At 38.6% G+C, this 23,547-nt stretch overlaps 2 protein-coding genes and 1 non-coding gene across 3 annotated transcripts in view; 1 reads left to right on the top strand and 2 right to left on the bottom strand.

Moving 5' to 3' along the window:
• GTF2E2 (general transcription factor IIE subunit 2) overlaps positions 1–23,547 on the top strand; it is a 91,035-nt gene that overhangs the window by 2,827 nt on the left and 64,661 nt on the right. The window contains exon 2 of the mRNA XM_023214618.3: positions 2,427–2,590. Within this exon, the coding sequence (XP_023070386.1) occupies positions 2,431–2,590 (160 nt within the window). The 5' untranslated portion in view covers positions 2,427–2,430. The remainder of the gene's footprint in view (positions 1–2,426; positions 2,591–23,547) is intronic.
• Positions 10,541–20,807, bottom strand: SMIM18 (small integral membrane protein 18). The gene is made up of 3 exons (XM_023214619.2): positions 20,748–20,807; positions 12,048–12,137; positions 10,541–11,304 (listed from the first exon to the last, which is right to left on the bottom strand). The coding sequence occupies exon 3, from the start codon at positions 11,265–11,267 to the stop codon at positions 10,980–10,982; it is 288 nt and encodes a 95-aa protein (XP_023070387.1). The 5' UTR covers positions 11,268–11,304; positions 12,048–12,137; positions 20,748–20,807; the 3' UTR covers positions 10,541–10,979.
• Positions 12,837–12,951, bottom strand: LOC111544203. Its single transcript, XR_002732065.1, has one exon. It is a non-coding gene; the product is annotated as a U5 spliceosomal RNA (small nuclear RNA).

Genomic DNA, 23,547 nt, shown 5'->3' with positions numbered 1-23,547 from the left:
GAGGCGGAGGTTGCATTGAGCCGATTTTGCACCACTGCACTCCAGCCGGGGCGGCAGAGCAAGACTCTGTCAAAAAAAAAAAAAAAAAAAAAAAATTGAAACACAGAGAAGGCAGGTTTTTGATTCACCGTACAGTGCTTGTTCACGCCTTAATTGGAATTCACTCTGATTATTTCTTATTAATGATTATATTTAAAATTTTTAGCTGAATACTTCCATTTCCTCAAATCTAAGCAGCACGCAAAGATTTATCCTCCATAGCCTTTCAAAGCTTAGAGCACAGTGCCTCACAAACAGAAGACGTTTAATAAAGGCTTGTGAAACCAGTAATAATGGGACCAGAGCAATTTAAAGATGTTGTTCCTTATGTTGTTCATTTAACATTTATTGAGCTATCTGTGCTTAGAAGCTTTCAAAGTATGAGTCTTTTTCCTCCCAGCTGACACTAGTCTTAACGGTGTCAAATTCATTTATATAGTCAGCTTGAGGTCTTCATAGACCCTCTGCAGGGTTCTAGCAGACTTCAGAAGAGAGGAGTGTTTAGAATTCTTGGTTGACCTGTAGCTTCCCTGGTTGTACTGAAGTTGCTTAGAGTTGTAATTTTAGAACTGGACAAACAACCACCACAACATAGAAGTTGCCTCAAACCACCTCCCTCCAAATTGGAAATTTTCTGTGGACATTTTTTTTTAAAATTTTTTAATTTTTGAGACAGTCTTGCTGTGTCACCCAGGCTGGAGTGCAGTGGCGGGATCTCAGCTTACTGCAACCTCCACTGGACTTAAATGATTCTCGTGCCTCAGCCTTCTGCGTAGCTAGGAGTACACGTGTGTGTCACCACGACTGGCTAATTTTTGTATTTTTTGTAGAGATAGGGTTTCACTATGTTGCCCAGGCTGGTCTCAAACTCTTGACCTCAAGTGATCAACCCACCTCAGCCTCCCAGAGTGCTGGAATTACATATGTGAGCCACTGTGCCTGGCTCCCTGTAAACATTTCTAACAAACAGTATAATAATTCAGCCTCTTCATCACTTAATTATTAAGAGTTCACCAGTTTTAAAAATATGCTGTTTTATTTATAAGCAGTTCTGATGGTTCTCTGTTTTTGTAGTGAGCCCAAATCCACCTCCTTCGAATTTCTGCCCTGCAGTCCTCATGTTGTTTCTACAGCAATGTTGTCCAATAGAAATATAATGGGAGTGGGAAGTATGAGCCACACATGTAATTGAAAATATTCTAGGCTGGGTGCAGTGGCTCATGTTTGTAATCCTAGTGCTTTGGGAGACTGAGAAGGATTGCTTGAAGCAAGGAGTTCAGGACTAGCCTGGGCAACATAGCAAGACCTTATCTCTAAAACGTTTTTTAAAATATTAACTGTGTGTGGTGGTGTGTACTTGTAGTCCTAGCTAGTCAGGAGGCTAGTCAGGAGGATTGCTTGAGCCCAGGAGTTCAAGGCTACATTGAGCTATGATCACGCTGCTGTACTCCGGCCTGGGCAACACAGTGAGACACTGTCTCTTAATTTTTTTTTTAATGGCCATATTTTAAAAGAAAAATTGGTGAAATTAATGTTAACATTTTGTTTAACCCAGTATATTCAAAATAGTATCACTTCAACATGTAATTAATGTAAAATATCTCATTAGTAATTAAAGTTTTTTTCTTTATACTAAATCTTTGAAATCTTGTGTGTTTTTACACTTGAAAGTCCATCTTAATTCTAACTAGCCACATTTCATGTGTTTAATAGGCACATGTGGCTAGTGGCTACCATATTGGACAGCACAGTTCTGGAGCTTTAGAGAATAATTCTGTTTCTTCTTCTTCTTCGTCGTCTTCGTCTTCGTCTTCCTCCTCTTCGTCTTCCTCCTCCTCCTCTTCCTCCTCCTCCTCTTCCTCCTCCTCCTCCTCCTCCTCCCTTTTTTTTTTTTTTTTTGGAGAAGGGTCTTGGTCTGTCACCCAGGCTAGAGTGCAGTGGTATTATCACGACTCACTGCAGCCTTGACCTCCTAGGCTCAAGCGATCCTCCCACTTATGCCTCCCAAGTAGCTGGGACTGTAGGCACACATCACCATGCCTGCCTAATTTTTTGTATTTTTTGTAGACATTAGGTATTACCATGTTGTCCAGGCTAGTCTCCAACTCCTGGGCTCAGGCAGTCTACCCACCTTGGCCTCCCAAAGTGCTTGAGCCACTATGCCTGGCCTCTTTTTTTCCTATAATGGCTAGTACAGTGCTTGGCATGTAATAAGCACTACTGAAATATTTATTTGAGTGTAGGAATAAGTGAATAAATACAAGTGCTAGAGAACTAATAATAAAAGGTAATTTTGTTTGGGAAGTAACTTGTTGAGATCTATGGATTTAGAGTGCAGGTTTGAGTGACTTGAATTTGTATTAAAGACACTTATTTTTTCTTTGTAGCATTATGGATCCAAGCCTGTTGAGAGAAAGGGAGCTGTTCAAAAAACGAGCTCTTTCCACTCCTGTAGTAGAAAAACGTTCAGCATCTTCTGAGTCATCATCTTCGAAAAAGAAGAAAACAAAGGTAGAACATGGAGGATCGTCAGGCTCTAAACAAAATTCTGGTTAGTAAAATTGGTTAGGACTGTTTGGTTTTTCTTCAGATTATTCAGGAGGAAACCATTTAGTTATGGCTAGTTCATTTTTCAGTTCAGCACTCCTGTTGATAGGCACTTTGTTGAATATAAAGGATGAGACAATAAGAGAATTTAAGCTCTTAGGATGTTAAGAGTCTTCTGCTGTAGTTGAAATTTAGGTTATTACCTCTTTAAAAAAACTTTATTCAGGTTAAATTTACATACCATACGGTTCATTCATTTTAAGTATACTGTTCAAAGATGTTTCATAAATTTACAGAATTTTGTAGCTGTTATTACAGTCCAATTTTAAAACATTCCCATCACCCCCGAAAGATCTGATGTGCCCATTTGCAGTGACTTTTCCCACCCCTGCCCCAGAAAACCAATAATCTGCTTTCTGTCTCTATATGTTTGCCTTTTCTGGATATTTCCTATAAATGAAATTGTGTGATGAGTGGTCTTTTGTGTGTTGTTTTTTTTCACTTAGCATATTTTTGAGTTCCATCCATGTAGTATGTGTCAGTACTTCATTCCATTTTTATTGCTAAAGACTATTCCATAGTATGGATATATGTACCACAGTTTGTTTATCCGTTCACCAGTTAACAGTTATTTGGATTCTTTTCACTTTTTGGCTGTTTTGAATAGTGTTGCCATGAATATTCATGTACAAGTCTTTGTGTAGACTTATCTTTTTATCTCTTATGAATAGAGACTTAAGAGTAGATTTCTGGGTCATATGTCAAATTTATATTTGACCTGTTAAGAAACTGCTAAAATAGCTGTACCATTTTACATTTTCTCCAGCAATGTATCAGGGTTCCAGTTTTTTCTCATCCTTGCTATTGCTTGATATTCTTTGTCTTTTTTATCTTAGCCGTTTCTATAGGTGTGAAGTGCTATCATTGTGGCTTTAATATGCATTTTCTTAATGAGTAATGATGTTGAACATTGTTTCATGTGCTTATTGACTATTCATATATATTCCTTGGTGAAATGTCTATTCACATTTTTTTGCCCATAAAAAAAACTGAGGTATATTTCCTCTTCCTATTGATTTAATAATTCTTTATATATTCTGGCTATCATTCTTTGATCTGATATACATTTGCAAATATTTTCTCCAAGCAAGTGCTTGTCATTTTATCTTCTTAATGGTGTCTTTGTATGTACAAAAGTTTTTAATTTTGATGAAGTCCAGCTTACCAGTTTTTTTCTTTTATCATTTGTATTCTTGGTGTCTTATCTAAGAAATCTTTGCCTGACACAGGTCATGAAAATTTATTTCTGTCTTTTCCTCTTAAGAGTTTTGTAGTTTTAGCTCCTACATTTAGGTCTATAGTATGTTTGAGTTGATTTTTGCCTATGGGTTAGCATAAGGGTCAAAATTTTTCTTTTTGAGTGTTCTTATGGAGTTGTCCCAGCATCGTTTTTTGAAATGATCTTTTCCCCTGTTGAATTGCATTGCACCCTTGTTGAATATCAGTAGACCATAAATGAAAGAGTTTATTCCTGGAGTCTCAATTTGGTTCCGTTGACTTCTGTGTGTGTCTTTATGCCAGTATTATTTCTCTTGAGTGCTGTAGCGTTGTAATTAAGGTTTGAGACTGAGAAATGTAAGCCCTTCAACTTTGTTCTTTTTTATTTCAAGAATTGTTTTGGCTTTTCTGTATAAATTTTGGGATCAATCTATCAACATCTGCAAAAAAGCCTGCTGGGATTTCCATAGGGATTGAATCAAATCTATAAATCAATTTGGGGAAGAATTGCCATCTTAACAATATTAGATCTTTCAGTCAATGAATGGATGGCTTTTAAAAAATTTTTTTGTAGAGACAAGATCTTGCTCTGTTGCCCAGGCTGGTCTCAAACTCCTGGCCTCAAGCGATCTTCCTACCTCGGCCTCCCAAAGTGTTGGGATTATAGGTGTGAGCCATTGCACCTAGCAGTTATTTCATTCTGATTCAATTTCATTTATGAATGAAATTGTTTTCTTTGATTTTTTTGGATTGCTCATTGCTAGTATATAGAAACGAGTTTTTTTATACATTGATCTTGTGTTCTATAACCTGACAACTTGTTTTTTATTTCTAGTAGTTTTTTGTGTGGTTTCCCTAGGATTTTCTTTTTTTTTCTTTTTTTTTTTTTGAGACGGAGTCTCGCTCTGTTGCCCAGGCTGGAGTGCAGTGGCTGGGTCTCAGCTCACTGCAGGCTCCGCCTCCCGGGTTCACGCCATTCTCCTGCCTCAGCCTCCCGAGTAACTGGGACTATATGCACCCACCACCTCGCCCGGCTAGTTTTTTGTATTTTTTAGTAGAGACGGGGTTTCACCGTGTTAGCCAGGATGGTCTCGATCTCCTGACCTCGTGATCCCGCCGTCTCAGCCTCCCAAAGTGCTGGGATTTCAGGCTTGAGCCACCACGCCCGGCCTCCCTAGGATTTTCTACCTCAAGATTATGTCATCTGTGAATAAGAACAGTTGTCTTTCTTCCAGTGTGAACTTTTTAATTTTTATTTATTTCGCCTATCTGGACTGGCTGTATTTTGGATATTTCTGCAGGTTTTTGTACATGCCCTTTTCAGTTGAAGAAGGTCCCCTCTATTTCTAGTTTGTTGAGAGGTGGGGTTTTTTTGTTTGTTTTCTTTTTATTTTATTTTTTTTGAGATGGAGTCTTGCTCTGTCGCCCAGGCTGGAGTGCAGTGACGCAATCTTGGCTCACTGCAAGCTCTGCCTCCCAGGTTCACACCATTCTCCTGCCTCAGCCTCCCGAGTAGCTGGGACTACAGGCACCCACCACCACGCCCGGCTAATTATTTTTTTTGTATTTTTAGTAGAGATGGGGTTACACCGTGTTAACCGGGATGGTCTCGGTCTTCTGACCTTTTGATCCACCTGCCTCAGCCTCCCGGAGTGCTGGAATTACAGGCGTGAGCCACTGCGCCCTGCCTTTTGTTTGTTTTATTTTGAGACAGGGTCTTACTCCGTTGCCCAGGCTGAAGTACGCAGCATGATCATGACTCACTGCAGCCTTGAAACTCCCTGACTCGAGTGAGCCTCAGCCTCCCGAGTAGCTGAGACTACAAGCACATGCCCACCACATTTGGCTAATTAAAACTTTTTTTTTTTTTTTTGGTAGAGGGTTTTTTTTTGGTAGGGGGTTTTACTTTGGTAGAGGGTTTTTTTTGGTAGAGGGTTTTACTTTGTTGCCCAGGTGGGTCTCAAACTCCTCGGTTCAAGGGATCCATCCCCCTTAGCCTCCCAAAGTACTGGGATTATAGGCATAAGCTACCGCATCTAACTGTCGAGAGTTTTAGTCATAAGTGGGTACAGGATGTTGTCTGATGCTTTTTCTGTATCTAATGAGATGATCATGTTCTCACCTTTAGTCTATTAATATGGTATATTAACATTAATTGATGTTTAGATGTTCAAACAACCTTGCATTTATTCCTGAAATAAAATCCTACTTGGTTATGGTGTATAATCGTTTTTATTTGTTGTGGTATTCAATTTGCTGGTATTTCGTTCTGGATTTTTGCATCTCTATTCCCGAGGAACTTGATCTGTAGTTTTGTTTTTCTCTGGTGCCTCTCAGGGTAATTCTGGCCTCCTTAAACGATTTGTGAAGCACTCCCTTTTCCCTGTTTTCTGAAAGAGTTTGTGAAACTTTGTTATTTTTTAAAATGTTTGGTAGAATTCACTGGTGAAGCCATTTGGGCTTCAGCTTTCCTTTGTGGAAAACTCTTTGTAAGAATTTTTTCTTTTCAGTTTACTCAGATTTTCTGTTTCTTTTTGAGTTAATTTTGGTACTTTGTGGCTTTTTAGGAATTTATTCATTTTGTCATTTACATTGTCTAAGGGTTTTCAAAGTATTCCCTTTTAATCCTTTTGATTTCTATAAAGTCAGTAGTGATATCCCCTCTTTCTTTTTTTTTTTTTTGAGACGGAGTTTTGCTCTGTCGCCCAGGCTGGAGTGTGGTGGTGCGATTTCGGCTCACTGCAACCTCTGCCTTGCAGGTTCAAGTGATTCTCCTGTCTCAGCCCCCAGAGTAGCTGGAATTACAGGCGTGTGCCACCATGCCTGGCTAATTTTTGTATTTTCAGTAGAGACGGAGTTTTACCATGTTGGCCAGGCTAGTCTTGAACTCCTGACCTCAGATGATCCCCCTGCCGCTGCTTCCTAAAGTGCTGAGATTACAGGCTTGAGCCACCACACCTGGTGCCCTGTTTCATTTCTGATTTCAGGAATTTATGTTTTCTCCCTTTTTTCTTGATCAGTTTGGCTAAAGGTTCATCAATTTTGTTGATTTTTTTCTGAGAACCAACCTTTGATTTCCTTGGCTTTTCTGTTTTTTATTTTTTTTTTAATTTTATTTATTTCCACATCAGTATTTATTATTTCCTTCCTTCTGCTTGCTTTGGGTTTAGTTTACTCTTACATTATCTTTTAAACAATGTCAGTCACTTAATTCACAGCTGAAATTATTTAGTTACTTCAAATTGTAGTAATAATAATTTCTGTTGATGTTAATTTTTTACATATCCTACAAGCTGTTTTAGTAACTGATTTTAAAGCAAAGCTTTTTTAAAAATCAAAGTAGGCCTGTCATTCTTTTTTTTTTTTTTTTTTTTTATTGAGACGGAGTCTTGCTCTGTCGCCCGGGCTGGAGTGCAGTGGCCGGATCTCAGCTCACTGCAAGCTCTGCCTCCTGGGTTTACGCCATTCTCCTGCCTCAGCCTCTGGAGTAGCTGGGACTACAGGCGCCTGCCACCTCGCCCGGCTAGTTTTTTGTATTTTTAGTAGAGACAGGGTTTCACTGTGTTAGCCTCCTGACCTCGTGATCCGCCCGCCTCGGCCTCCCAAAGTGCTGGGATTACAGGCTTGAGCCACCGCGCCCGGCCGTCATTCTTATAATATATGTTAGGTTTGTCATTCCATTGAATTTTACTTAGAATTAACTCATCGTAAACAGAAATGTAAAAAACTGTTTTAAATGTTAACATAGCCACTCTTAGGATTAAGCTGCTTGAGCCTTTGACCTGCTCAAAAATGTCTTTGCATTTTGTAGTTTAGGCTACAGGTATGGGGTAGTGAATTTGATCTTCCACACAAACAGGTCCCGTTCAACAGCAGGAAGAGCCTTTCTAGGGCTTTACTTCTCTTTGGTTGGCCAGGGTTTTCCCTAACAGTCAGGGTAGGATAAACTGTGTTGTGGTAAGAGTCCCAAAAATCTCAGTTTCTTAAAACAACAAAAGCTTGTTTCTCCATCATACTGCATGTTTATCATGGTTTGGCAGGCGTCTTAGCTAGTTACAGTCACTCAAGGACCCAGGCTGATGGAGCAGCTGGTAGCTCAAATGTTCGTGAGCTCTGTACTAGCAGGAAAACAAACTCTGGAAGAGTTTGCACTAGCAGTTAAGTGCTGTGGCCTGGAGGTGACACACGTCACATCCTGTCACAGCTCATTGGCCAGAGTTAGTCACAGGTCATTCATTGGCCCAAGTTATGTTCCCAACCATAGGGGGCTCTGAAGTGAATGCTTTCCTTAATGAAGAGAGCTGGAAATATTGGGTATAAACACTGAAGGCTACCATGCCACTCTAGTTCAGGCCACGATCATTGGATTGCTAGATTAGCTGTTGACCAGGTCTCCTGGTTTACCTGCTTTCGTGTTCATTCTTCATACAGCAGTGATTTTTCTCATTAGATCATGTTGCTTTCTGCTCAAGCTAATTGTTATTGTTTTTCAGATACAGTCCATGTTTTACTGCAGCCTGCGTGTCTACCTGATCTGGCCTCTAATTATCTCTTAGGCATGGTATCATACTGTTCTCCTTGTACTCTGTCCTAGTGATACTGACTTGTAGCTCCTCCAACATGCTTTATTTTCTCTTGCCTCTTGGCTTCATAAATATTCATATTATATCATAATATTCATATTATTTCCTCTTCCTGGAATATTCTTTCTTACCTCCTACCCTCTTTTGGTTCTGTCCTGTTAAAGTTTCAGCTTAAAAGTCATATTATTCTCATTTTTCAGTGTGAATTCAGTGTATAACCTTTGAGTTCCCATAGCACTCTTTCTGACAGAGCTCCCAATGTGCTCCATTGTAATGATGTGGTTCTTTGTTTGCCATTCTGCCCTCAGTATCTGGCCCAATTGCTGACATGTAGTAAGCACTCAATAAATATTTGTTGGATGACTAAATAAATTACAGCATAGGGTGGGGGAGGAAGTTGATAATGTACACTATTAAAAAATCTGGTTATTAAAGGACTTGCATACTTCCCATCTATTGCCAAGAATCCAACGTTCATGAAAATGTATGTGGTTTTAACAGTGCTCAGTTCCTGGTTACGAAAATATTTTATATACCCAAGCTTCACAAGTCCTTTTAAAATTGGTTACGTTATTTGTGTTTCTAATGTGAGAATAAATATAAAAAAAACTTTGTGGAAGAGTTATTTCAGACTGGCAGTTAAAATTCTTTTTTTTGTTTGTTTGAGGTGGAGTTTCACTCTTGTTGAGGCTGGAGTGCGATGGCGTGATCTCGGTTCACTGCAACTGCTGCCTCCCAGGTTCAAGTGATTCTCCTGCCTCAGCCTCCCAAGTAGCTGGTATTACAGGGGCCCCACCCCCATGTCTGGCTAATTTTTTTTTTTGTATTTTTAGTAGAGATGGGGTTTCACCATGTCAACCAGGCTGGTCTTGAACTCCTGACCTCAGGTGATCCACCTGCCTCAGCCTCCCCAAGTGCAGGTGTGAGCCACTGCACCCAGCCAAGATTCTTTAAATTGGAAATAACAGATTTCCTCTCTTTACCACACAGTTATTTATTACACACAAAAAATTCTATCAGTAATGGAGATTTAAAAAAAAAAGTATCTTATAATATCTAGTGCTTTTTTTTGTCCCCAGAGCCCTCTTAATATACCAGCTATTCTAATTCTCCGTATTTGTTTTTAAACCTTACTCATATGTATATTAATTTATAATATCATCAATAATTGTACTAAAACTTTTATATGCTGAATTTATTTTTTACTTTTAAATACTTTTCTATCTTGCCAGAATTTTCAGTTGCCTTTTTTTTGTTGTTGTTCCTGAGATGGAGTCTTGCTGTGTCACCCAGGCTAGAGTGCAGTGGTGTAATCTTGGCTCGCTGCAACCTCTGCCTCCCGGGTTCAAGCAGTTCTCCTGCCTCAGCCTCCCAAGTAGCTGGGATTATAGGTGCTCCCCACCATGCCCAGCTAATTTCTGTATTTTTAGTATAGACAGAGTTTCACCATCTTGGCCAGGCTGGTCTCGAACTCCTGACCTTGTGATCGATCCGCCTTGGCCTTCCAAAGTACTGGGATTACAGGTATGAGCCACTGTGCCCGGCCTTCAGTTGCTTTTTAATAATTCATTAAGTTGATGCACCACATTTAGTTAAAGGCTTAGTTAACTTTTTTCCATTTTTTGTTATTTTGAGTAATGCTGTTGTAAAAATCTTTGTACTTTGAGCTTTTTACATTTGAACTAAGTGCTCAGGATACATTTCCAGGAGTGACATTTCTGACTTAGGGGTAGTATAGTGGTTAAGAGCATGCTTTGGTTTGCTCATGGGGGATAGCAAAATAGTGTTAGGGTCACAAAATATATAGCCCTTGGAATTCAAAGAAATAAAACTACCATATTTCTCAACAGGTGTTGAGTGGCCCTATCTTTTGACCTTTTTTTTTTTTTTTTTGACCTTTTTTTTTTTTGGTAGTCTTTCTGCCTTGGTTATCTTAGCCTTTGAGGTATAAATAAGAGAGAGAAAATGAAAGAACAAACTCAGGAAATGAAGGGGTGTAGTAGTAAGTTTTAGTTTGAAAATAGACTAGGCCTTTCCTGTATCATGCATTTCTAACTAAGCAGTAAGTCAGTTTTGTGAGAATTTTATGCAAATATATGTGTAAGTGGAAGTATTTTACTTTGGGCTTAGAAACACATTTTAAATAGCATTTTTGTTACCAACACACTATTTTTTGGTCTACGTGAATTGGTTAGGTATAAAATTATCTTAGCATCATTAACCTTGCTTGTGTTTTCCAGCTTACCTTTCTTTTGCTGTTTAATATTGAACTCTAGGAATCTTTTATCCAGTTTTCGAAGTGTCAGTATTAAACAGATTGATAAATTCACATTTTTGAAGTTTTACTGTATGTTTAATGAAATGGCTACACACAGAAACAGTGCATATTTAACTTGTTTTTCCCCTTCTACTAGAAATCTTTTAACCTTTCAGTCAGAATTTGTTTTGTAGCAACAGTTGGCTTCAGAAGATTTTTTTTTCTTGGAAGAGGTTGAGCTGCTTTCAGAGATTTTGTTCATCTTCTGTAGAGTGTTAGACCACTTCAGTTTCACGTTTTCTGATGTTGTCCATCATGCTTCTAAGAGGGTTGGGTTCACTTTTCAAGTCTTTCACGGTTTTGTTTTTTACACAGCAGCAGCAGTCAAGCACTTCATAAAGGAAAGCCAGCACCACTAAAGATACCACTGTAAATATAAATAAAAGCAGGATGACAAAGCAGGCAGTGTTCCAGTTGTCATGGAAAGGGTAAATTTTTTGAACTTGAAAACCAAGGTACTGATAAACAGAGGTGGTGGTTTCATTCCAGAGGCTGGAAGCCATTCTTAGAGATTCCACTTCTTATATTGCTCTTTTGAATCTATAAAAAAGGTAGAAAATGAATTTATGTAAGCAAACTACAGATCTGTTCATTCAAATCTCAGTAGTAAGATTTCTTAGTAAATTTGTATAGGCAAGATGAATCTTCCTTAATTAATGCCTAAATGGTCATTTTGAATTTTTTTGTATATCTGGGCCAACGTATTTAGTAAACCATACCCTGTTTTTTAATGTATATTATTTGCTAGATGAAAAAAAAAAAATATATATATATATATATATATATGAGATTCAGGCCAGACATGGTGGCTCACGCCTGTAATCCCAGCACTTTGGGAGAGCGAGCTAGGCAGATCACTTGAGCCCAGGAGTTCAAGACCAGCCTGGTCAACATGGCGAAACCCATCTCTACAAAACATACAAAAATTAGCCAGGCATGGTGGTGCGTGCCTGTAGTCCCAGCTGCTTGGGAGGCTAGGCCAGGAAGATTGCTTGAGCCAGGGAGGCACAGGTTGTGGTGAGCCAAGATCATGCTGCTGCACTCTAGCCTGGACAATGGGAATGAAACCTTGTCTCAAAAAAAAAAAAAAAAGAAAAAGAAATTATTCTTATATAGAAATTAACTGCTAATGGAAGGGGAAAAGGCAGCTGAATTGGTTTAAAACTTGATTAAAGCAGTGGTCAGTGAGCTATTATCTACAACAAATCTTGGCGTTTTAAGGTTATGTTCTTCAAACTGCCCCTCGAAAAGCTTTTATCATTAGCCTTGTGGATTCTTCTTACCTTTTTGGTTCAGTGTATTTCTGTCTCCTGTTTCCCCTCTTTTAAACTTTGATGGCAGTTAATCTGTTGATCTGAATCAGGAAATAGTGGCTGAGTGAAAAATAGTAGAGAAAGAAAAGCCAAATAATGCCAGTTTTCAGAATGAGGATAATAAAATTTTAGGTTAGAGTTGTCTGTGAAGAGACCCTAATCTTGGGGTTGCAGATGTTAGTCTTAAGAGTTTCGTATACCTAAGTGACCCATAGACATAAATATTTTGAAAAACAGACAAATTCAGCCCTCCCAAAGGTATCAGTTATTAAATTATTGTTCCATTTCACAAAATAAGCTAGTGAGTTCAAGTTTCAGTATTCTTGAATTAAGTTTAGCTCTTGTTGACCTGGTACTTGTTAGCTCTTAAATGGGGACTGTTAGAATCAAAGATTTGTTAGTATGGAACTACAGTAATGAGGAACTAAATTAGTTTTTACTATCTTGATCTCTAACAAATATTTTAACACTTAGGTTTTAAAAATTATAAAATAACCTGTGCACTAAGAACATTTTGGAAATAAGAGAAGAAATGTAGTTCCACTTCAGTAATTTATCGATTGTCATTCTGTATGCTTTTTCTTTACTACATAGTTGTAAACAGGATTTTATTTTTATAACAAATGCTTATGGATTACCTAATGTGTACCAAATATTTTTGTAAATTCTGGAGATACCTTGTGTGTGAGAGTGTTTCATTTAACGAAAACCACAAAGTAGTGTGAACCCCATGTACTTTATTTATTTATTTTTCTTACTAGGCTTATAGATGCAGGGCCTCAAAAATTCGGTTAAGACTTAGAATTGTTCCTCTCCAAAGAAATCTTTAGTAAAAGGTGAGAGATTTGTATGATCTGAAGAGAAACCAGAGTATTCCATGTACTTTTTTTGTTTTGTTTTGTTTTGTTTTGTTTTTTGAGACGGAGTCTCACTCTGTCGCCCAGGCTGGAGTGCAGTGGCCGGATCTCAGCTCACTGCAAGCTCCGCCTCCCGGGTTCACGCCATTCTCCTGCCTCAGCCTCCCGAGTAACTAGGACTACAGGCGCCCGCCACCTCCCCCGGCTAGTTTTTTTTTTTTTTTGTATTTTTTAGTAGAGACGGGGTTTCACCGTGTTAGCCAGGATGGTCTCGATCTCCTGACCTCGTGATCCGCCTTCCTCGGCCTCCCAAAGTGCTGGGATTACAGGCTTGAGCCACCGCGCCCGGCCACTTTTTTTGTTTTTTTTGAGACAGAGTCTCGGCCTGTCCCCCAGGCTGAAGTGCAATGATGTGATCTCAGCTCACTACAACCTCTACCTCCTGGGTTCAAGTGATTCTCCTGCCTCAGCCTCCTGAGTAGCTGGGATTACAGGCACACGCCACCATGCCTGGCTAATTTTTGTATTTTTAGTAGAGATGGGGTTTCACCATGTTGATCAGGCTGGTCTCGAACTCCTGACCTTGTGATCCACTTTCCTTGGTCTCCAAAAGTGCTGGGATTACAAGGCGGGAGCCACTGTGTCCCCAGCCTCCCCGATGTACTTACAATTCAACTTCATTCATCAACTTTTGGCCCATCTCTACCTCTACCCGTTTGCTTCCACCCCAATGGCTTTTTTAAAGCAAATTCAAGACATTATTCACCTAGAAATATTTCAGTATATATCTCCCAATGGTGAGGACTCTATTTTTAAACATAACCACAGTATTATTGTCACACCCCAAACTCAAAGCCATAACAATATATTCCTTAAATTTGTTTTCTTAATAAATAAAAAATTTTGGGTTGATAAAATAATGTTTTCTAAGGTTTTTGTTTTCTTAGGTTTGCTTTGTGAATCACTTCACCTCTGAATGGACTTGCCTCCTTTCTTTTTTCCTGCATTTTGAAGGTTAAAGTGATGATCTGAGCCAGAAGTAAAGACTTAAATACATGTTTTCTTTTGGATTTAAGAATCCTGTTTTATCGTACTTGGTGACCCTTTGTCTTGAAGTTAGAGACAGACTGATGGGCAGTAATAAAATCAATTGCTTCTTTTAGTTCAGGATCATGCAGAAATACATGGTGTGAAACAGAGATGTGTAACTTCCTATTACATTACAGTTTTTTCAGACTATACTCAGTGTTTCAAAAATTATCCTTTTATCCTTTGTATTTTCTTTTCAGAGTACTTCTTATAGAAAGTAGGGATGCTACCTTGCACAATTCCAGGGAGCACCATTTGTATTGTGTTGTGGGGTGCCATTCATGTAGAATATGATGTAAGTGGTGCCCCTTGTGTAATGTGAATATCCTAATAGGCTGCAGCCCCTTCAACTTCTGGCTTGTTGCTGCCTCTAATTCTCATCAGCATGCACACAAATATTCAATTAACTTGTAGAAACTTATTTTTATTTTTTTTGAGACAGAGTTTCACTCTTGTTGCTCAGGCTGGAGTGCCGTGGCGTGATCTTGGCTCACTGCAACCTCCCCTTCCCAGGTTCAAACGATTCTCCTGCCTCAGCCTCCTGAAGTAGCTGGGATTACAGGCGCCTGCCACCATGCACAGCAATTTTTTTTTTTTTTTTTTTTTTTGGTATTTTTAGTAGAAATGGGGTTTCACCATGTTGGCCAGGCTAGTCTTGAACTCCTGACGTCAGGTGATGTACTCACTTTGGCCTCCCCAAGTGCTGGGATTACAGGCGTGAGCCACCACGCCTGCCCAGAAACTTATTTAAATGGAGACAAAAGTTAGGTCCTCTTTGACCCAGCCTCCCCAATAGAGTAGTGTCATGCATACATGCCCACATTCAAATGCCTTAAAAATGCTCAGCTTTTGGAGATCCTTTTAAGATTTTTAGCACTGCCAAAATACAGATATTCCTGTGAGGGGTAGCACACATTATTTTTACTTAAGTGTAAATGAGTTTCAGGTCATTTTTGAAGAACAGAGTTAATGAGAGTGAGAGGGAGAAGAACAGACCTTTTGGGAAACCCAGGGCGCTGCACATGTGTGGGTGGGCAAAGAGCAGAAGGAATTGCTTGGGCGTCTGTCCAATCACTTTACCTGGGCTAGTTGAGGATCACCCCAGCATTTATGGAAATATTCCTTAGACTTTCTGTTAAGGCCTTCCAGGTCGATCCCTTTTTAAAATCTGGAAATTTCTTTTGAATCCTTCTCTTCTAAACCTGGCATTAGAAGTAACTGTGAGGAGAAGGGTGATAGAGAAAAGAGAGTAGAGAGAAGCAGTTCCTACATTCTGCCTCTCAGATTAGTTTAATCTGCCTTATTGGTGAAGTTAATGTTAATTTAAAATGTTTACTATTGATTTAAGTAACATTATTATAGTCATTATTTATTTATTTATTTATTTTTTAGACGGAGTCTCACTCTGTTGCCCAGGCTGGAGTGCAATGGTGCAATCTCGGCTCACTGCAACCTCTGCCTCCTGGTTTCAAGTGATTCTCCTGCTTCAGCCTTCCTCGTAGCTGGGATTACAGGCACCTACCACCATGCCTGGCAAATTTTTATATTTTTTCTAGAGACAGGGTTTTACCATGTTGGCCAGGCTGGACTCGAACTCCTGACTTCATGTGATCTACCCACGTGAGCCACCACACCTGGCCTTATTATAGCAATTTTATTTTATTTTTTTATCTTTATTTTTTTTTTTTGAGACGGAGTCTCGCTCTGTCGCCCAGGCTGGAGTGCAGTGGCGTGATCTTGGCTCACTGCAAGCTCCGCCCCCCAGGTTCATGCCATTCTCCTGCCTCAGCCTCCTGTGTAGCTGGCACTACAGGCGCCTGCCACCACGCCTGGCTAATTTTTTTTTGTATTTTTAGTAGAGACTGGGTTTCACCTTGTTAACCAGGATAGTCTCGATCTCCTGACCTCGTGATCCACCTGCCTCGGCCTCTCAAAGTGCTGGGATTACAGGCGTGAGCCACCGCGCCCGGCAGCAATTTTAAATAAATAAAAGCACCTCTCAGTTGTGTCTCCTTAACATAATGTCCCTTTAGTGTTTTTTCTTTTCTTCTAGAAATTGGCTATATAAATCTATAACTTGTATCTGGTTGAAATTATACTGAAGTCATTACTTTGTATTTTAATTTATTGTGAGTAGACCTCTTTTGTTTGTATTGACTTTTGGGGAGAAGTTATAAAGACCAAGTTGCCATTTCAAAATGGAATTTTACAATGGGCCGGGCACAGTGGCTCATGCTTATAATCCCAGCACTTTGAGGGGCTAAGGCGGGCGGATCACCTGAGATCAGGAGTTTGAGACCAGCCTGACCAACATGGAGAAACCCCGTCTCTACTAAAAATACAAAATTAGCTGGGCATGGTGGCGCATGCCTGTAATCCCAGCTACTTAGGAGGCTGAGGCAGGAGAATCGCTTGAACCCAGATGGCAGAGTTTGCGGTGAGCCAAGATTGTGTCATTGCACTCCAGCGTGGAGTGAAACTCCATCTCCAGAAAAAAAAAAAAAGATGTCTTGTCTACTTTTGAGTTACAAGTGAACTGCTTAAAATATTTTCAGGTCTCCTGGCCTCAAAAATAGAAAGAGGCAGTCAGGAATGCAGACAGATACATAACTAAATTCAGTTATTTGAGGTTAACTTGTGTCCATTAATGAACTATTCTTCTGGTTAAATTAATATGGTATATCCACACAATTGAATCATAGGTAACTGAGTTTTAGGAAAGATATTTAGGATATGTTCTTAAGTGAAAAAAACAAGGTGTAGGACAATGTATATAGGAAAAGGGGAAATATATACTCTTATTTGCTTGTATCTGTACAGAAATCTTGGAAAGACCTGCAAGAAATTAATCACAATGATGGTGTGGATGGGGATCCATAGGGAGGAGAGTGAGGCACAGGGATATGTTTGAGGCTTCTTAACCTGTACCTTGTATTCTTTTGTTTTTTTCAACCATTTGAATATATTTATTTGAAAGCTAAATAAATCATCTACTTTTAAAAGGAGAAATAAAAAGTACTATTCCTTATTCTTGGCTCTCTTAAAAGTCTATTGTTAGCCAACAATATGGATTGGTATGGAGAAACCATTCTTTTATTCTTTTCCTTTTTTTTTTTTTGGCTTTTCTCCTTTAATTCAAAAAGATAAAATCCCTTTGTGCTTTCAAAATGTAACACATCTAGTTAAATCAGCTATCAATATTGACTTATTTGATTCACTATAATACAAAACTTTAGCCTAATAAAACTTATAAAGTACTGCTGAGTATTCCTTTGCTTTCTTAATAAACCTGCTTTCACTTAAAGCCTGTTGTTTATGTATCTATTTAATGCATTTATTGAGTATTCTGGGTTCCAAAAAATTCAAATTAGGATTAGGAAACACTGTCATTTTTATTAGACTGTATACTTTATTCACACATAAAAATGCTTATAATAATTATGCTTGGCCGGATGCAGTGGCTCATGCCTGTAACCTCCGCACTTTGGGAGGCTGAGGCAGGAGAATCACTTGAGCCCAGGAGTTTGCTTTTGGTTTGAAAGAGAGTCTGGCTGTGTCACCCAGGCTGGAGTACAGTGGCACAATCTTAATTCGTTGCAACCTCTGCCTCCTGGTTCAAGCGATTCTCCTGCCTCAGCCTCCTGAGTAGCTGGGATTACAGATGTGTACCATCACGCCCAGCTAATTTTTGTATTTTTAGTAGAGATGGGGTTTCACCATGTTGGCCAGGGTGGTCTTGAACTCCTGACCTCAGGTAATCCACCCACCTTGGCTTCCAAAAGTGCTAGGATTACAGACATGAGCCACCGTGCCTGGCCAAGCCCAGGAGTTTGAGACTGGCCTGGGCAATGTGGGGAGGCCCTGTCTCTACAAAAATAAAAATTAGCTGGGCATGATAACCTGCGCCTGTAGTCTCAGCTACTTGGGAGGCTCAGGTGGGAGGATAGCTTGAGCCTAGGAGGTTGAGGTTGTAGCGAGCTGTGATTTCTCCACTGCACTCCAGCCTGGGTGATAGAGTGAGTCCCTGTCTCAAAAAAAAAAAAAAACCAAAACAAATTACGCTTGTGGTAATGACTATGGGTAACGCCATAGGCCACCTCCAAAGGCACGTATATGCTTTGCTGGAAGTGTATAAGCAGTTTAAGAAAGTGTATAGGTCAGGGTTATGTTGTAAATGATGATGATTTGTCTTGTGAGTGTATTGATAACTGAATGGCTCAAAACATTCGTTGTTTGTTAGCTTCTGGGCATATCTGAAAAAAGTAAACACTATAATATGGAGTCATTTTCCACCTTAAATTTAGTGTGGTACGTCTTTCAAAGTAGGGTAGAGCTCTAGTAATTTTTGATGTTTAATTTAGAGTAAAGGCTAAATCTTACTTTCATGCATTAGGCATAATTAAGCGTACAGAAAGAAATATACCATTAGGCCTGTAGTCTTAGCACTCTGGGAGCCTGAGGTGGGCAGATCATGTGAGGTCGTAAGTTCAAGACTGGCCTGACCAACATGGCGAAGCTCCATCTCTACTAAAAACACAAAAATTAGCCAGTTGTGATGGCAGGCGTGTGATCGTAGCTTCTCAGGTGGCCAAGGCAGGAGAATCTCATGAGTCTGGGTGGCAGAGGTTGCAGTGAGCCATGATTGTGCCACTACAGTGTAGCACTCTAGCCTGGGCAATAGAGTGAGAGTCCGTCCCCCCAGCCAAAAAAGAGAAATATATCATTAGGATTTTCTCCTATCCTGAGACTTAGTTTTGAAATTAAAATGTAAGTTTATATTAAGCAAATGCTATAAACATTCTTTATGAAAAACAAGAGAAAATCGTATTTTTTTTTAAAAAGTAAAACAGTCTTTTTCTGGACTTCCCTACCCATGCTTTAAAATTTGATTACAGGAATGGGGAGCTTTAAAGTAAATCACATAATTTTTTTTAGTGTATGTGTTTTAGTTTTGTTTTATGTTAATTTTGGTATGTTTTCTCCCATTTCCAAAGGCCCCAGCGGAGTGTTGATGGAGATGGGAGGGACTTGGAACTGTTCTGGAACCTTTGGGTTGCCAGATGAGAATAAAATTATGCTTTTGCTGTATTTATGGTAAAAGCCTTTGAATTGAATTCTGAAGTGCTTTTAAGCATATCACTTTGAAATATGATCAATTAATTGTAATAGCCTGTAAATATAGAGCAACTCACTTAATTTAAGCTCTGGAACTTAGGCCATGTCTCTAGGCAGTTTGGTGAAACAGCAATGAGTCTCCATCTGTGCTAACAATAGACATATTCCTAGCAAAATGTAGGCTGATGATAAGAGTGTTAAAACAATGTGGGTGGTAGGGGTTTCTGTTTACAGTTTACCTGAAATTTGAGTTGTAAGTTAACTGTTTTATTTGACAAAGTTATTTTTATTTTATCTGAGACTTTTCTTTGGTGCTTCTCTACTTTCTGTAGCAAGCACAAATGTTTTCTAGGTAATTAACTCCACTGTGCTGAACGTGGACAGATCTAATATCCTGTGACAGCAACCTCTGGATTTTGCAGGGGATACTTTGCTCAGGCTAACTGAATGCCGACTAAGAAAAGTAATAGAAATTATGAAGGAAAAAAAAAACCCTTTAAAGATTAAATAAACTTACTGGCAAGGTAAAAGGGCGGAAGTTGGCTCTTTAGGTCAGATATAGTTTGTGTCCTGGAGTTCTAACATCTAGTAAATAACTAAATTTTCATGCTTGAATAGTATAAAATCAGAAATTTGGTCAGCAGTTGATACTAATTTTTAATAGACATGAACGATTGCTCTGAGCCACGAAGATAATCTTGTTACCTAGAAAGGTACTTACTCTCCTTTCTTAACTGGTTCTTCTTAGGACATATTTTTATTTTAAAATGCAGCTTATCAAAAGGACTTACTTTGTATTTATTTTGAAGATCAGTTTAAGAATGACTGCAACATTATATTTAAATGGTGTGATAAATTGATATCAAAAATGAAAGGCTGTTTAAGAAGGTTTTTGTTTAATAGCATGACTTGTATATTATGAGAGATAAATTTCACAGTGAAGAATTATTTTAATTAAAATGTTAAGTCTGAAGCTGTATAAATTATCTGTTTGGTTGTAGTATAATGCAGCCTGTTTTACGATACCTTTTATGGTCTTTTATATAAAAATTGTGATAATTTCTTAGCATTCTCTGCATTTACGTTCAAAGTAAAATAAAAATAATTTTGGAGTATATTCTCATATTCTAAAAAAATGTAACAAAGTTTCTTATAAGTAACTGTTTTTTAGCAGCCAATATCATTTGCACATAGAATCAGAAAGCCTTAGTCTGGGATTCGCTTTTGGTCTAGGTTTTTCTTTAAGAAAAATCCTTTGTTAAGACAGACCAAACTGCAGAAATGAAATCTCTCAGAGAAAATGAAATTAGCAAGTAACCAGTTAAACTAAAAAGCTGTGGTTTACTGTAAGGTCTGGATATAGATCAGGTTCATGTAAAATGTAATGAATTTTCCATTAAGGCACAGATGGTAAGGGTGCTTATCAAATAGCACAAGGCAGTCTTCATATTTTCATAATAAAATCCTACCAAGCAGTGAAACGAATACATTGCTTTTTCTTGATATTTAGTAGTAGCAAAGCTTTCTGGTTGATTTTTCAGGGTAAAATATTTTCCTATTGCATCATAAGGACATGTACCACTAAATAAAAAAGATCATATAAACCTACCTCTTGTCTGAGAGGATGCTGTTGAAGCGATGGTATCGTCTGTTTGTAATGCAGTCTAGTGCACAGCCAAGATGGAGCTGTGCTTCTATTGGTCGAACCACAATGGAGCTGACAGTTTCCTCTATGTTCATTTGCATTAAGTCTTGCCACCCTTAAGAGTAAATCATTCATAAACTTGAATAGAACTGTCTGGGATATCAACTGTCATCCCTTCTCCTTTATTTTTTTGTTCTTAATCTAAATTCCTATATAGGAATTTGTGAGTTACTAACAAATTGATGATTCTTTAGTGTTTCATTGTAAAATTTCAGATCCTTCAGTGAATACTTCAGTGCTAGGGCTGGAAGGTAATGTCGGGAGAGGTAGTAACCTAGGAAACAAACAGTCCAGGTTTGCCAGCCTGATATTTCCTTCAGGAAGTGTGCATAAAATCTCATATATTTTTCTTTTCTTGTTCTTCCTTTTCTTTCATTACTTGTTCCATATATATTTTTTGCCCTCTGGAAGTAGTTATTTCCATGTGGTGGTTTGATTTAGGAGGAATTATGAAGGGAAAGAATTGAGTTTTAGCCCTGCAAGTTGGAAAAGGGCTCGTTTAGGTAAATACACTACCTGCCTTCAAAAAATAGTCTCTAAAATGTAGATGGCAAAGTGATTTCCAGGTTGGCTTTTTAGAGACAAGAGTATTTTTAGTTACTGTGTATTATTTAGAGTTGTGGTCTAAGCACAACAGAATGAAGGTTTTTAATTATGGGAGTGGCTATTACAACAGCAGCAGACCAGGTATATGCTATGTAGACTTGCTTTTTAAAATTACAGATGAAGGCTGGGCGCAGTGGCCCATGCCTGTAATTCCAGCACTTTGAAAGGCTGAGTTGGGTGAATCACAGGGTCAGGAGTTCAAGACCAGCGTGGCCAAGATGGTGAAACCCCGTCTCTACCAAAACTACAAAAATTAGCCAGGCATGGCAGCAGCCGCCTGTTATCCCAGCTACTCAGGAGGCTGAGGCAGGAGAATTGCTTGAACCCAGACGGCAGAGATTGCAGTGAGTTGAGATTGTGCCACTGCACTCCAGCCTAGGCGACAGAGACTCGGTCTCAAATAAAGTAAAGTAAAGTAAAATAAAACAAAATAAAATAAAATAATCTGGCACATTAGTTTCTGGGGCCATAAAGGAAGGCATGGAAATATCTGTATTATAGTCATTCATTCAACAAATATTTATTGAGTGTTTACTAAGCTTGACATTAAGTTAGTAGTAGATACTAGAGACATAAGCATCATGTCTCATAAGCACAACTGTATGTGATTCATAATTGGCCGTTTGTGTGGTGTTTGTCCTTAATATATTGTCATCTCTTTTTTCATAGTCTTCCCAGTTGTATACAGTATGGGGTAAGCTTGATAGTATTTTACTAAAGTTAAACAAGGAAACATTAAATGTGCAGTCACAGATTTCTGTACTTGGACAAAATGGCCAGTTTCAGATAGAATAATCTGTGTTTAAAGGCTGTTTATCACAGGGTTTACACTGGATTTGAATCTACTCTGCTGCTTACTACCCTCAATTTTACTATGTTTAAAAGGGGACAGTAATACATCTTAAGTTGGATTTTTGGGAGGGATTGCATATGAGTATTTACCATGGTGTTTAGCAGATAATAAATATTAGTTACTTTTATTATTGCAGATATGCTGAACACTTTTGGAAAATGAACTACGTAGGTATTATTTCATATTTGAAATAGTTTATGGAAAAGTACCTGTAAGGCATTTTTTTTTTTTTTTGAGACAGAGTCTCGCTCTGTCACCAGGCTGGAATGCAGTGGCGCTGTCTCGGCTCACTGCAACCTCCAACTCTCCGGTTCAAGTGATTCTCCCGAGTAGCTGAGACTACAGGTGTGTGCCGTTATGCCCAGCTAATTTTTGTATTTTTAGTAGAGATGAAGTTTCATCGTGTTGGCCAGGATGGTCTTGATTTCCTGACCTCATGATCTGCCCACCTCCACCTCCCAACTTTAAGGCATTCTTAATGTTATTGTTACTTTTGGAAACATGGTAGACTTCAGTATGCCAATTAATTAAGATTGTAACAAAGTTAGTTTTAAAGGAAAATTGCATATGAATTTTCATTTTAGTCTCAAAAAAGCATACTCAATAAAGACTTCACTAATCTCAAAGGATTATTATATTGCCATCTAGAAACTGTTCTTTTGGATCTCTGACAGTTGTTACATTTGACTTGTGGTTGTTCTAATGCAATCTTTTGTTTAAATTATTATTACCAATCTGGTGCCAGAGATTGGTTCTCCCCTCCCCTTTTACTTAACCTCTCTCTTTGTGGATCAGCCACATGGGAACTTTATAATATCTGATCTCATGCTTTGCTAATAGAATGTGTACTTCTAAAATGTTTTTCTAGTATTTATGATGGATTTTACTGTTCCTGCTCATGACTAATGGAATGTGTTTTTGATGCAATGGTGACATTAGGGTTTCTGCCTATAAGAATACAACAAAGTGATAGATGTTCTGAAACAAATGATTTTTTTGTACAGGTTTTTCCACACCAGATAGAGAAGGAGAGGGGGATGTTTCTCAAAGTGGGTGGGCAGTTCTGTGATGCTTTTTAAAGTAAGCATCCCTGTTTATGCAGTGGCGGTGCCTATGGCTTTTTATTCCTAATTTATCTGTAAAGTTTACTTTAATTGCGGTATCTTTTTTTCTGTTTGTTTCCATTAATTCCTTTTTTTTGGTCTTAAATTGGTAAGCAGAAATTGATGTAATAATTGAACTTTT

The sequence above is a fragment of the Piliocolobus tephrosceles genome, chromosome 7 (assembly GCF_002776525.5).
Source record: "Piliocolobus tephrosceles isolate RC106 chromosome 7, ASM277652v3, whole genome shotgun sequence".
In the NCBI taxonomy this organism is placed as follows: Eukaryota; Metazoa; Chordata; class Mammalia; order Primates; family Cercopithecidae; genus Piliocolobus; species Piliocolobus tephrosceles.
This window is presented reverse-complemented; position numbering and strand designations above follow the sequence as displayed.

Excerpts from the sequence above, each read along its gene's own strand:
- SMIM18 (XM_023214619.2), bottom strand. The coding sequence starts at position 11,267 with ATGGCTTCCAGCCTCTGGAATGAAACCACCACCTCTGTTTATCAGTAC.